The following is a 13789-nucleotide window of genomic DNA, read 5'->3' as shown; positions in this document are numbered from 1 at the left end:
TCTTTTTATAACTAAATGATCACACAAAGAAGAAAGAAATGAGTGTTTGACATGACACTTAATTGAATCCTACTAACTCTTCTTAGTTACACATGACAAGGCTGACTATTAAAAATGGAATCACCGCCTTGACAGTTTTCTTCCAATCTATTATTGGCCTGCGTTAAAGTTGTCCTTTGTCTCCCTACTTATTTATCATTTGCATTGATGATGCTTTCTCGTGTCTTGCAAGCTATGACCCTGGGGCAGGCTCTAGACTCCTATGTGCCTCCCTCAAGTGCCTAGTCCATCTGAGACTTACTATTTGTAGATGATTGTCTTTTGGTGAGTTAGATGATTATATTGGAATGCTACTACATTTGTGAAGATTTTGGAGAAGTATTATACTGTATTTGGATAAAAAATGAACCTCACAAAGTTAGCAGTATACTTTAGTCCGAAGACGAGTGCAAGTGAAGTAGGCGATGAGAGAACAGCTAGGCATTTTTGAGTAGGATAGAGTTTGGCATTATTTGGGTGTCCCTATCATTAGACGAAGAGTTCAGAGAGCAGCCGAGTGCATGCAGATGGAGCAGTCTGTCAGAGAGCGACTTGAGGGATGGCAGACTAGATCACTGTTGATAATGGACAAAGTTATTTTGGTGCGATCAATCCTCAGTGCTACTCCGATCTACCTATTGTCCAACACTCTCTTATCGAAGATCTCCTTGGTGAAGCTCCTTAGGAGCTTTTTGTGGGGTTTGTAGTAGGAGGAATGGGGGGTACACCTTATGGCCTAGAATAGTCTACTAGTCGATTAGGGATGGGGGTGTTGGGATCTAGTCCCTACTAATGAGGTGCAAGGTACTGCTTGTTAAACATGCCACACGATTCTTTCTCCTACCCAATAGTTTCTAAAGTATGATAATGTGGGCTAAATATGGCCCGTGGGTGATTGCTGAGGATATTTATGCCAATCCGAGTTGGGCCTTTATATAGAGAGAGATCTACTCTCGCAAATCTCAGATGATGATCCGAGTTAGATGGTTGATAGTGAATGGGTAATCTATCAATCTTTTGTGAGACCCATGGATGGTTGACCTTCCTTTGGCTCGGTGGTTGACCTTCATCAGCAAAGAGGTAGGTGAGATGATGCTAGTTCGCGATATGTTCCTCCCTAGGGAGGAGGTTGAGATACTGCATTGGTGGCCCATCTATTTAGAGATCAGCTCATTAAGAAGGTTTTATTTCAAGCCATCTATATTCATGGTGGCCGAGATGTGAGGGTCTAGTGGGCTTCCTCCAACCCAAGGGTGGCGGCCAAGGACTTCTACTATTTGCAAAGGAGGACATCGACCAAGAGGATGGAGACTGGATGTGGAGGTTGCACACACCCCCGGATCTATCTTTTTGTTTAGTAGGTAGCTTGGGGCCACTTCCCCACCAGGATGGTTTTGAGGGACATAGATATAGACCTCCATATCACTTGTCTCCATTATGAGATAGATGATGAGCCTATAGGCCATGTCCTTTTCTAGTGCTCGAGCACCATATAGGTGTGGTGAAGGATCAGTTTTTTTCTGACATTCGTTCACTCAACAATATTAGTTTAGTTCTTTTTTGAGGCACTGTGGAGGAGTACTGCCACTGAGACTTCATGTTTTTTAGCATTAGAGCCGCTTATATCACATACCATATCTGACTAGTTAGGAACAATCTATTTTTTGAGTCAAGGAGCAGCGTGTGAGATTTGCCTTAGAGAGGGGACTAGCTCAGGCCACAAAGATTGTTTAGTTGTCTATTGACTCGACTTTGATAATCTGAGATATCTGGGACTCCCTTTCTACTCTTGTAGTGACTTGTCAGATGTTCATTACCTGCGAGCCCTCATCCTTGGATTTTATCAAGGTGCAACTTTGAGTGTGTTTGGCAATAAAGGAGCTAGGTTCATGATTCTAGGCCTGAACTTGAGGCTTATTGCTGTATAAGGGAGCTACTTGATAGATGTCATTGTTCTCGATGCAGAGCTTTCGATGGTCTGGGTGGGCATCATATATGCAAAGTTGACCTTGGGGGTAGATCGCATCATCATTGAGGGGGACTCAGCTATTATCGAGGGTTGGTTGCAGAGACGGGGCGAGGCAGCTCACGTGCACCTATTGTTGCGTGACATTTAGAGAACGATGAGGGGGTGCTCTTCCTTAGACATCCGATATGTTTACATCGCCTCTTTTGTTATGGAGCACTCAGATAGAATTTTATGGACTGATGCTCAGAATATCTTTTTGTCTTTTCATAATGTTTTATTTTTTAAGCTTTTTGATTATATTCACACTAGGCTTGTATGATTATCCCATCTTATCAAAGAAAAAAGAGAAAAAGATGGAATCACCAAATAAGATGTCAAAAAAAAAATCTAAAACATTTTGGTATTTTCACCGGTAACCCTACATGGTATAGCAGGTATATGAAATTAAATAGGCTTGAAAATAGATTTGAAAATCAATAAAAATCAGATATTCCTGCACCCACATTTATAGTTCCTTTTTGTTTTTATGATGCTGGATATCAATATTAGCCATATGTTGAAATTTGAGCCCATGTCCAAATATGATTTTTTTTAAAAAAATATTAATATTTTTAATAATTAATTTCAAAAATATCCTCAATTCCAACTTATTTCCGAATTTATCACTCAAATATGAAATCATGGGTTCAACCTACGATTTTAGCACCATCTCAACTGAAATGATAGATTGGTGGCTGAACGACTTGACAAAAAGAAAAAAATGAAATCGTAGGCCTGGCTCATGATTTCATTCGTTTTTTTTTTCTTTTTGTTTCTTCCTTCTTCTCACACCCCCTCGAGTCCTCCACCTTCTTCTTCCCATAGCCGCCCTACACCCATCCCCTCCAACGCCACCCGCGGCTCCTCCGCACCCCACCCCCCGAGCCCCACACCTGTCCGTGGTCCCCCCTTCCTCGATTGCCCAACCGTGGCTTGTCCGTGCCTGCCCTGCCACCCCGCCCTCCACCTCTCTCTCCACCGCAACGTGGCTCTGTGCACCCCCTCCTCCCAACACTTGTGCCCCCACCCCATGATGCGGCTTCGTGCAATCCCACTACCACCCCCTACCCGTGCCCTCCCCTGCTGCGTTTCACTCCCTCGGCCCCACCCCACCCTCCTCCCCCTCTGCCAAGTTTCTGCACTCCCCCACCCCCCCTCCGATGGCTCTGTGCACCATCCGACCCAGCACTCACGTTAACCCCCTACGATGCCACAGCTCTGCACCGCACCACCCCACCCCACTAACACGCCACACACTCCCCCCCCCCCCACCCACCTCGATAACGATCATTGTCGCTCCATGTAGACCCCCCTCCTCCCTCCCTACCCCGACGCTCGCACTCCGATCCTCTGTGACTTCTCTTATTAACACGCCACGCCCCACGCCGCCCCCCCCCCCCCCTCCCCCACATGAGCTCTTTTGCCCTCACTTTCTTCTCATTCCCCCACCCGATGCACCCATGCCCCCAGCACCGCAAACCTTCCATCTAAAAATAAAATAAAATAAAATAAAATCATAGGATGCATCCATGAATTCTTGTGCTGGATCAATCACTTAAAATCGTGGATTAAACATACGATTTCAGCAGATCTGGATTCGAAATCCTGGGCTCACGTGTGGCACTTGCGGGACAATAAGTTCAGAAATAAATTTTATTTAGAGATATTTTTGAAAATAAATAATTAAAAAAATAATATATTTTTTTTTTGAAAAAAACCCGTCCAAACGTACTCGGAAATAGAAGCGGAGTTGAACGGATAGTGTCTGACATTTCATCCTTGAACTTCAAAAAGTTGATACTCAGATTTTTCACAGAGACATGGGTCCTCTACTTCCATTCTTCCTGAAAGTACATCTACCATCAGGCAGGTCCCTGAATGCTAAATTGAGATTCTCAGATTATGCTGAAAGTGTTTCGGAGTTAAACTCCTGTTTGACCCCTAAAAACCATAAAAGGATGAATGCTTAACAGAGAAGCTATGCAACATTTTGTTGGTTAACACTCTTTTATAAAATAAAAAAAAAAAAAGAAAAAGAAACTTCCTTAGAAATCAACAAACCACGAGGTTCTTTCCAACCAAGCACATAACCCAACTTGCTGAGCCAAAAGTAGCCATACATACTCTATTTTCTGCCAATGAGGTGTGCCCCGACGTAAACAGAAAAGTACAGCATAAATTCAACATTCAGTTGGTTTGACACATAAACGGAATAAGTTTATTGTTTTAACCAAAGAACAAGACAAAATTATCAGCTGGCATACTACATAATGGATCAAAATCTTGATATTTTTTTAGCCCAAGATATCCGCATTCAACTCTGCCAGTGTCTGCAGGTGACTGATCGTGCCTCTGGTATACCAGAATCCATCACTCAAGGGGGGTCAACCCAACAACACCTGCGCATGCGGTCAGGGAATTAAAGGAAAGGTTACTGGTGACATAAGAAAAGGTTACTGTTGACATAAGCTAATCCGTAAGTCTGAAAGATTACAATGTCGGTATTAAACAAAAATTTTGAATACAGCTTGAGTTTATGGAAGTTCCCTACATACTAACAATTATTTCCACTAAAATAATATTTAGCGTGCCAGGCAAGTTTTAGAAATAAAACTAGAAACTATAACCAAATACGCACCCATTGCAAGATGCATTTGTATTGTTTTTACATGCACATAATCAGCTTAGAATTGAAGATCTAATTCAGTCTCATCAAGATAATTTTAATCATGTCTTTGCATAAGCATGATAAGAACTTCAGTGTTCATTAGACATTGTTTTCCTGCTCGATCAACTTTCACACTTTGTATTAGCTCCTGAACCACAACCACCAAAACTTCATTCAGTTCCCCCAATCTATGCTTTTTCATATGAATCGGGTATCTCTACTAAAAGGGGGTTTAACATTTAAGAAAATATGCCATCCAAGGAATGGAACACCTATACTTAAAGCAACAACCATAACCCTTAGTTGGTCTTTCTTTATAACAAAATCCAGATGCTTAATCTGGTTAGAATAAATCAAGTATCTTAGTTGAAAGACCTTTCGCATTACAGTAATGAGGTTGTGGAATTAGAGTATGAATAAGAATGTCAATCGGTATGCTTTGGATGACATGGAATGTGTCCTCCCATTGCCTTATAGGCATGCAACACAAGCATGGTATCAAGGTTTTAAGACTTGCATCTCAGTCACCTTGGTGAGTGTCTGATTCCAAGATGGACTGATATCTTGGTTGATCTCAACCAAAGGAATTTTGGCAAAAAAATTAGAAGACCGAAATGTCAAGATCACAGTCCATATTTAATCTCAATATCAAAATCTCAGTAGATAAGGTAAATTAGAGATAATTAATATCTCAAGAAATCAATTGGAATATAACATGGTAAAAAACTGTTTAGAACATATCGATCATTCTGATATCGTATTGGCTGACGTATCAATATACTGATTTATCATATTGGACAAGATATCGATAATACCATCTTGGTTGGTGGCCGAGATCAATGCAAACTGATATCTCGGCTGAGATGAAAACCTTGCATGATATCAGTTGTATGCAGGTGCTTGGCACACCCCATGCCCACGCATGTCAAGAGTGCCAAGTATTGGCAGCGCACAATCCGGCACAAAATACATCATCCTGTTGCTCACACGGTAAATCAGACTCAATGAGAAATTTGAATCATATGATTACACAGGAAACTAGGTTGCCTTGAATATGCTCTTCTCAACATGGTCTCAAGAAACTCTCTCTCTCTCTCTCTCTCTCATGGGGGTGCCCCAAGGGGGTGGGAGGCAATGGTCAGTGGCAATTCTGTACTCAAGGTTTAATTCAATGCCCTTAAATTCCAAGGACTGACTTGGACCTGACTGATCATAAATTTAGATCAGAACATGAGGACTAAAATGTACAGAATTAGATTTATCTCTTGCCATAAAACACATGAAGGACTCTTGCATTGTTCTTTGAAATATTAAGTAATAGAACTCAACCCAACTCAACCAAGCCTCAGTCCCAAACTAGTTAGGGTTGGCTATATGAATCATTTTCCTCCATTCTGCTCAGTTTAGGGCCATATTTTCTGAAAGATGTTAAGACATCAAGCAATAACCACTAATAATAAAGGCCGTCTAGAGAAATTTGGTTGTTAGAGTGCTCCATCTACAGAAATGGTAATGTATTGAAAGCTAAAAAAAACAAGACTGAAGATACACTCTTGTATGATATTAAATTTTCCATCATGTCCAATGTTATATATAGCCCAAGACGATACCTTTACTATATTAAATTAAGTTTGTTTTGCCTATGGATTGATCACCAAGACATGCTTTCAACGCTTGGAAGGCTCTTATGGCTAAGTTATTCAAACTGAACTTCCAATTTTTCTACTAAAATTGCCATTATTTTATTTTAGTAAAAACATTTTAAAAAGAATCATTCTATGTGGTAGTTGAAGATTATAGTGTTGGGCCAGGCCAAAGGATGTTTCTGAATACACCCAAGCATGGAACCAATTTCCAAATTTTAAACATCAATAGAAGCATGGTGTGCTTAATTAATATTCTGTTTCCTTTTTCTCTCCACTGATTTGTTTCTCTTAGTAGATTTTTTGCAGGGAATCTTATCACCAGCAACTTGTATAATTCATATGAGATAGTACAATAAACAATCCAGCTTCTTTTTATTACTTGACTTTAAATAGTTAATGATTTATCTCTTATGTTAGTTTAATGAAGTTCTCAAAGCGATGATTGAATACCATTGCAGACCTACAAGAGAAGAATCAAGAGAACCACCATTGTCAAGTTCGAGTGTAAGAATCACGGATCACGGAACCATCCCGAACCGCCTAGTTTGGGGCGTATCAAGCCATACTAATGGCTGACTAAAACTGATGGAGGGGGAGAGGGATAAACAAAGAGAGAAAAAGAGAGAGGGTGAGGGGGGAGGGAAGGAAAGGGAGAGGGCTGCAACCTCTGGAGGCCCTCCCTCCCTCTCTCTTTTTTTTTTCTCTCTCACATTCTTTCTCCTCCCCTCTCACTATCATATTAATACGGGCTTTGCTAGGCTCAGTTGGCCTTTACCATCTCTCTCCCTCCCTTCTTATCTCTGTGAGAATCCGTACATGCATTATTTAGTCTCACATTAGTTATTCATTGGAAAGATCTTTGATACTTATACAGGACCAAGGAATACAAATAATAACTTCTAGCTAGCATTTTTGGGTGAGGTCCTAGGTCGTTACAACCTCTCCCTCCCCTTCTTTCTCTCTTTTTCTCTCTTTTGTTCTTCCTCTCCCTTACCATCAATTCAGGCTCGACACAGAATGACACAGAAGCATACCGAATCATGCTGCCGGCTAACCAATACGAGCCTTGGTATCGGCAGAGCGAACTAAGAATTGATATTTCTCATCTCCCTTTTTCTCAATTATTATTTTGGCATATAGTATTCATACTATAAGCTCAAGATGGGTGCATTATGAATCTAAGTACTTTTTCCCTTTTACTGCTTGTCTACAGAGAGTAAAAAAAAAAAATCAGATTTTACTTAAATGTGCATTCCACATGACTGTGTGCTAGTGCTACCAACTTCAACTTATTTTCCAATTACACAAAACCACCGGACTCTCTCAATTACCAAACCAACTTATTGTTAGTTAGCCATAAACACATTTGTTTTCAAATCCTAAAACTTCCTCAAGATAGGCAATGATCTTGTAAGAAAAGGCTGTTTTTATTATAAGTTACACAGTGCACTACTTTATTTATATATTGTTTATGAGGTAAGAGTGCACTAATTTTCAGTTTTTGGTTTATCCAACAAATTATTGATCTAGCACATGTACCTTCACATATAGTGGCTAACCTTCAAGTTTTAGTACACATTCAGCCCCACTGTCTTATCCAAAAACCCCATAGTTACATAGCTTTTAGATGCAAACCATTCTCTTCTCCCTTTTGTTTCTCTTTTGCTAAGAATGGAGATGCTTACCTGCAGTGGCAATGGGTGCAGGAGCAGATTTCAGTGCCAGTATAGGGAAGAGGATCTCTTGAAAATATTTAGAATAACAGAACAGTTAGAAAGTAGGTGCAGGATGAATTTCCAAAGAGATTCCAAAGTAGATGCAGCTCCCTAATCAGAAGTTTCTTGCTACACCACATCTTACTGTTATAGTCCCATTTCCATGCTCACATCATCTTTACATTCTGTCATATTCTCAACTATTTCATGCAACAACTTTTGACTCATTAAATCCTTTTAAGCAAGGATCAGCAAAATTGTTTCGAACTTGAGCTCAACATAAACAGCAGTTCCCATACCCTTCGCTACTTTGAAAGGTGAATAACAAAAATCTATCATTCCAAAATGAAGTCTCAGCCCTACCCTGCTCCTATTCCTGTACTATGCTTCCAACATCAATTACATAGAACAATAAACCACCAAGATAACTAATTCAAAATCACTGGACTTTTTCTTAAAACTTTGATGTCACATATAAAACACTTTGAGAAAGAATTAATAATGGAAGAGAATAAGATCATCAAATGAGCAATATCTTAGAAAATAATTACTCAAATCTCCATGCTTTTCCTTATCATTTGATATATCAAGTGTGAAACTAAAACATGAACCTGTAAATCCTCATCCCAAAAGAATTACACGAACAACTAGACCTATGCAATGTTGGCCCATCCTGACCCAATTTTTTCCAGGTTAGGTTGGGTTTTTCGATCCTTTAAGTCAAGGCAAGCATCAATTTTTCATTACCAACAATTTTCAGGTCATGCTCAAGCTTGCTATTTCTTAATGCAGCTTGGCCCAACCCAACCCAATTTTTAATTATATAAATTACATATAAATATTATATATCAACAAAAAATAACAAACTAAAACCTGACTCTTGATCTAATTGCACCTCTGCCTTGGCTTCTATTCTTTCAGCTGCCAACCAACCAACCCAACAGCCCTCACCATCATCCCACGACACTTCTCCCTTCTCTCCCTCTCTCTTGCCCCCCTCCTAGCCGATAGAAGAGAGCCAAGAAGGTCGGAACTGAAAACCCCCTCCCTCCTCCTCCTCTCTCTCTCTCGCCCCCCCCCCCCCTCCGACCAGCCAATCCCACTGATCTCTCTCTTCCCTCTGATCTATCTCTTCCTGTCACCATCCCACCGATCACTCGGCCCTTCGCTTCTATCTCTGCTCCCACCCCACTGATCTCTCTATTATCCCTTTGATCTCTCTCCCTATCCAATCTCTCTACCTTCACTTCTCTCCTTGCCCCCATCCCACTGATCTCTCTCTCTTTCCTATCAGGACGATCGAGTTGAGTTGGGCCCAAGACCCCGATTGAGCTTCAACTTGCAATCCTTAGGTCGTGTTAGGCTATGCTTGGGCCTAAGTATTTTGTGTTGATATAGGATCTCAGCCTAGCCTGAACCTGGCCAGACCCAAAGATGCTCAGGTCTAGAAAGTTGTACTGTAACCTCAGTGGACCATAGGACATATACATAGGACTATAGGAGGTATATATAAATATTAGTAGATAAGAGTACATAATGACTATTTCATGAACAAGCTAGAAGACTATTTTCATGATGCTCGGAGATATTTTTCAAATCTGACATCAAGAAAGTTCTTTCAAATTTTTCAGATCAATCAGAGCTAAAAATTAGAAGTAAAAAGTATTAAATCAAGAATTTCATTTAAAGCAAGTGAAATAAACCATTAATCAAACTTATCAGTAAAAGGTGGCAATGCCAGCAATATATGCATACCACATGCCAATCTTCCTCCTGCATTTCCAGTGGTAAGGCTGAGTTCATGCCCCCCTGTCAGCAAAGAATAGGAGAAAAACAAATTTTACAAAAAAAGAGCTGACAAAGAACATAAATATGTAAGCTAAATAATAAAGATAAATGCTTTCAGACAAACAGGAGATTAATGTTTCCAAGGATATTTCAAAAGAAATTTATGGCTTTAAAAGTCCCACCTTTTCCAAGATCATCCTCCAGCTCATGAACCACAAATGCTCTTCCGACAACCGAATTTGGTCCACTCAATGGAATCTTTATATTGATCGAAAGAACAAAACAACACCATTTATTAACGGAGATTAGCAAGGATAAACTCCAAATCTCAAGAAACTGGGAGAGAGTTCAAAAATCTTTTCTTAAGAGACGAAAGACATGATACAAATGAGACTAAATATCAAATCCCGCTACCTGGTTATCTACCATTGTTGCCTCAGCAACTCCTGGAATATAAAAGCAACAGAAATAGGCAAAATAAATAAATAAATAAACAAAGTCAATCAGTTTTCCATTATCCAGGAAAGAATTTTACTAAGGATGTGGTACATCATACCTTCAGAGTTTGCAACTATGTTTCCCAGGTCACCCGCATGACGGACTTCATCTTCAGGAGCACCATGTGTCATATTGTTAGGGTTAAAATGTGCCCCTGAGAGAAAAGTAGAAAATGATTAGTAGCAACATTATGTATGAGATGACAGAAATAGCTTTGTATGTATGTTTTTCATGAGTAAGCAGGGTTCCTTCCCAAGCCAGCATTGTATAAAAAACCCATAAAGCTATGAAAACTATCCTATTTACAACACAGAATACATGGTGAAATCAAGAAAGGCGGTCATAGAACACTTTTTGTAGCATGTTCTTCATAATTAGTTCAAAGGTTTCGCTAAACCTGTTGATATGCACCCATTGGTGGTGTCCCCGTACTCATGCTGCAGGACAAAACAACAAGCACTTAGAGAAGTCATCGTCTAGCTTAAGCAAGAAAACATAGAATAATCATAACATAAGCACTCACTAGATGGAAACCATGAAGTCCCGGTGTAAGTCCAGTAACACGAACTTTTACTGTTGTAGGACCTATTGCAAAATGAAACCAAGGAAAACAAATTAATAATTCGCAAAAAGTAACGAATTTATCCAATCTCCCAAGAATTTCACACCAGACGAACAACTAGTTATGCATCAAAAAGGATGCCTACTCCATTCATCCCAATGTTGATGCCTAAAAAGCCGGAAGATTATTTTTCAAAGAGTATGATAGATCATGCTTAGAATCGAGTTGAAATTGCTCAAAGTCTCGAAGGAAAACATGCTTGTAACAATTAAAAAAGATCTGCAGCCACAAAAGGTCATTATGGAATGCAATATAAATCCCAATCATATAAAATTCAAAGCACAATCCAAAAAGTGGAAAGCAAACTATCCAAACATGTAAAATTCGAAATCGCTTCCGGGTGCCCAATGTCAAACAGAAGATCCGCATTTTCTAAACATGATTTATGAAGGGACAAAAATTTTGGGTTACCAAACCCAGGCCACGAAAGAACAAAAACTTCATGCACATTTCCCTAAGAACACATCAAGAAGTAACCCTGCGTACCAAAAAGAACCAAGAAAAGAAGAAATAAAGAGGAGGGGAGGGGGAGAGAGAGAGGGTACGGGAGCAAACCATCGTCTTCTTGGACGAGGGTGACGACGCCCTCGACCTGGGAGTTGCCCTTGAGGACGGCGACGGCCTTCTTGGAGGCGGCGACGACGGTGAGGGGCTTCGACACGGCAGCCATGGGAAGCTTGAAGGAGGCGGTGGAGGGGAGACGGATGGACTGACCGACGAAGGCGGAGTGGAAAGGGCGGGCAGAGGAAGGAGGGAGGAGGGGAGAAGCGTGGGCGGCCGTGAAGAGGACGGTCTGGGCGGCCATGGCGGCGGTGAGCAGCGCTTGCATCAACTCACGGCCAGGAGACACAGAAGAGGCGGTGGCTGGTGACTGGAATCTCTGGACACCGGACTGCAGATAAGGGCTTACCGCTGGCCTTATCAAATCCTCGCCTCCGGACCAACCAACCCCGGTTCAACATGCAACCAGCCATGACGCACGGTATTTGATGAATAGATAAATAGATAGGTAGTCTTAACTTAAGTCGCAGGAATGACAAAAAGAAAACACCAAAAAAGACGAAGAGATTGAAACTAGTTTTTCTTAATTCATTGATATATGGCAGTTTTTTAGGAAAAGATTAACATTTATCCTTTAAATATTTTTTGTTGAATAGATCATAGCTTACACTTGGCAATCATATGCAATCCCGATGGGAAATTTAATTTTCTATTATATCATATAGACTTTTAGAAGTCTTTTAATTAAAGTTTTATTTAGAGCTTCTTAAGAAATACTCACATGTGAAATTTTCTAAGAAAAAATTAATATATAACTTTATCTTGAAGATTTTTTTTTTTGCTAAATAGATGGCACACTTTTAAAATTGGATCTGAAATGTTCGTACAAAAATTACATATTTCAAATAGTATTTGCGATTTGGGATCTCATAAATTTAACAATTTATCATCAATGAAAATTCTTATATAAAATTGGTCAAATGAGATTTACCATGATTTATAATATTATAAATACAGCATTCATCAATCTTAAATAAAAGCGGTCCAATAGAATTTATCATCATTTATAATATTATAAAAATTGAGAAAGATGAAGCGAAAATCGGTCAAATGAGATTTGTCATTATTTATACTATTATAAAAGCTAAGACGTTGGAGGTGGGATTTATCATCATTCAATAGATGACCTTGCCACGTACACTTGACAACATTATATGCAACCTCAGTGTACATTTGCCACGCCCCATGCAACCCTTGCCGAAAAGGTCAACTGTTACATTATATCATATACATTTGTTTGGAAGAACAGCTCTCAAAGGTTCTCAAGAGCCACATGGGAGTCCCATCGTGCCCCCAGCTACGTGGTCAATTCTTTTCTTTTCTTTTCTTTCTTTTTCTTTTTTAACCCAATTGCTATATTATTGCTGTGAAAGATGGCATAAGTCAGGGTAATTATTCTCTTCATTAACTCTTGGCATGTTTTTTTTTTTTTCTGTTTTTTTCTGGAAGGGGTTGGCCATTCTAATTTCTAATGATTAATATCCAGTGCAGTCCTGAATTACCCTGTCATCTTCCATCCGTGCTCTGTATAGGCCTTGCCAGCACATAAAATCCGAGAGCAGGCACAAGATGAAGATAAATTTCATTTACACAAGCACAGCCGTAGCACCACTCCTACTACAAACCAAAGAGTAGGTAAAATCTAGAGTTTAACTTTTCTTATATATGATCCAGAAAATTCTTCAATTTTCTCTTAACCAATCAATATTCAGTAATCTTGTAAGATCATACCATATTTTCAAATTTTTCATAAAAAAGAGTTTTTACTTGCTCTTCCTTCTAACCCCTATTTCAAGAAGCTAGATGAAATTTTTTTGGCTCAATCAGATGGAAAATACAGGTCACCCAATTTTCTGATACAAATACTACATTATAATTTGTCATACTAGGCCGGACAAGTCATTCTGCAAGCATTTCACCTCATATGTGCATCCTTTAGATTGTGGTACATATGAAGCCTTCATAATTTGTTTGTTTCTTGACCTCTGATTAGATTTGTGTTAAGCCTCCATTCATAATAAGCTAGTTTATTCCTTCAAGCTTTGTAATAAACACCAAGAAAAAGACTGCTGAAAAGCTTCAACTTCCAATATGACAGTATTAGTTTTGTTAGGGTGATTAAAGATAATCTGTTTCTAACAATTCTGCTCTATCCATTTACCAGCCATCAATCTACTCCTTGTGCTCGACAGTTCTGCATAGATGTCCCAGACTAAGGCTACTGAGCTTTAATTGGTAAAAACA

The 13789-nt window shown here is 39.6% G+C and overlaps 1 protein-coding gene across 2 annotated transcripts; it reads right to left on the bottom strand.

The window, feature by feature from the left end:
• Positions 1 to 4147: 4147 nt before the first annotated feature.
• On the bottom strand, positions 4148 to 11962 carry LOC105059069 (superoxide dismutase [Cu-Zn], chloroplastic). 2 transcript variants are annotated; one of them, XR_012137436.1, is made up of 9 exons: positions 11540 to 11962; positions 10886 to 10947; positions 10760 to 10799; positions 10421 to 10516; positions 10279 to 10310; positions 10047 to 10122; positions 9832 to 9885; positions 5531 to 5691; positions 4148 to 4446 (listed from the first exon to the last, which is right to left on the bottom strand). XR_012137436.1 is itself a non-coding variant. In XM_010942231.3 (8 exons), the coding sequence occupies exons 1-8, from the start codon at positions 11811 to 11813 to the stop codon at positions 4418 to 4420; spliced, it is 663 nt and encodes a 220-aa protein (XP_010940533.1). In that variant the 5' UTR covers positions 11814 to 11959; the 3' UTR covers positions 4148 to 4417. The 2 variants fall into 2 exon arrangements, 1 of the variants encoding a protein (XP_010940533.1); XM_010942231.3 differs by lacking the exon at positions 5531 to 5691 and having other exon boundaries at positions 11540 to 11959.
• Between the last annotated feature and the right edge of the window lie 1827 nt (positions 11963 to 13789).

The sequence above is a fragment of the Elaeis guineensis genome, chromosome 16, assembly GCF_000442705.2.
Source record: "Elaeis guineensis isolate ETL-2024a chromosome 16, EG11, whole genome shotgun sequence".
Taxonomy (NCBI): domain Eukaryota; kingdom Viridiplantae; phylum Streptophyta; class Magnoliopsida; order Arecales; family Arecaceae; genus Elaeis; species Elaeis guineensis.
The sequence above is the reverse complement of the archived record's forward strand: the minus strand, read 5'-3'. Positions and strand labels throughout refer to the sequence as shown.

Bases quoted from the DNA above. Each gene is read 5' to 3' on its own strand.
- LOC105059069 (XM_010942231.3), bottom strand. From the start codon at position 11,813: ATGCAAGCGCTGCTCACCGCCGCCATGGCCGCCCAGACCGTCCTCTTC. The intron at 10,311-10,420 runs GTATGATGTACC...TTTATATTCCAG, and splicing joins CATAGTTGCAAACTCTGAAG to GAGTTGCTGAGGCAACAATG. The intron at 10,123-10,278 runs GTAGCGGGATTT...ATCAATATAAAG, and splicing joins CAACAATGGTAGATAACCAG to ATTCCATTGAGTGGACCAAA.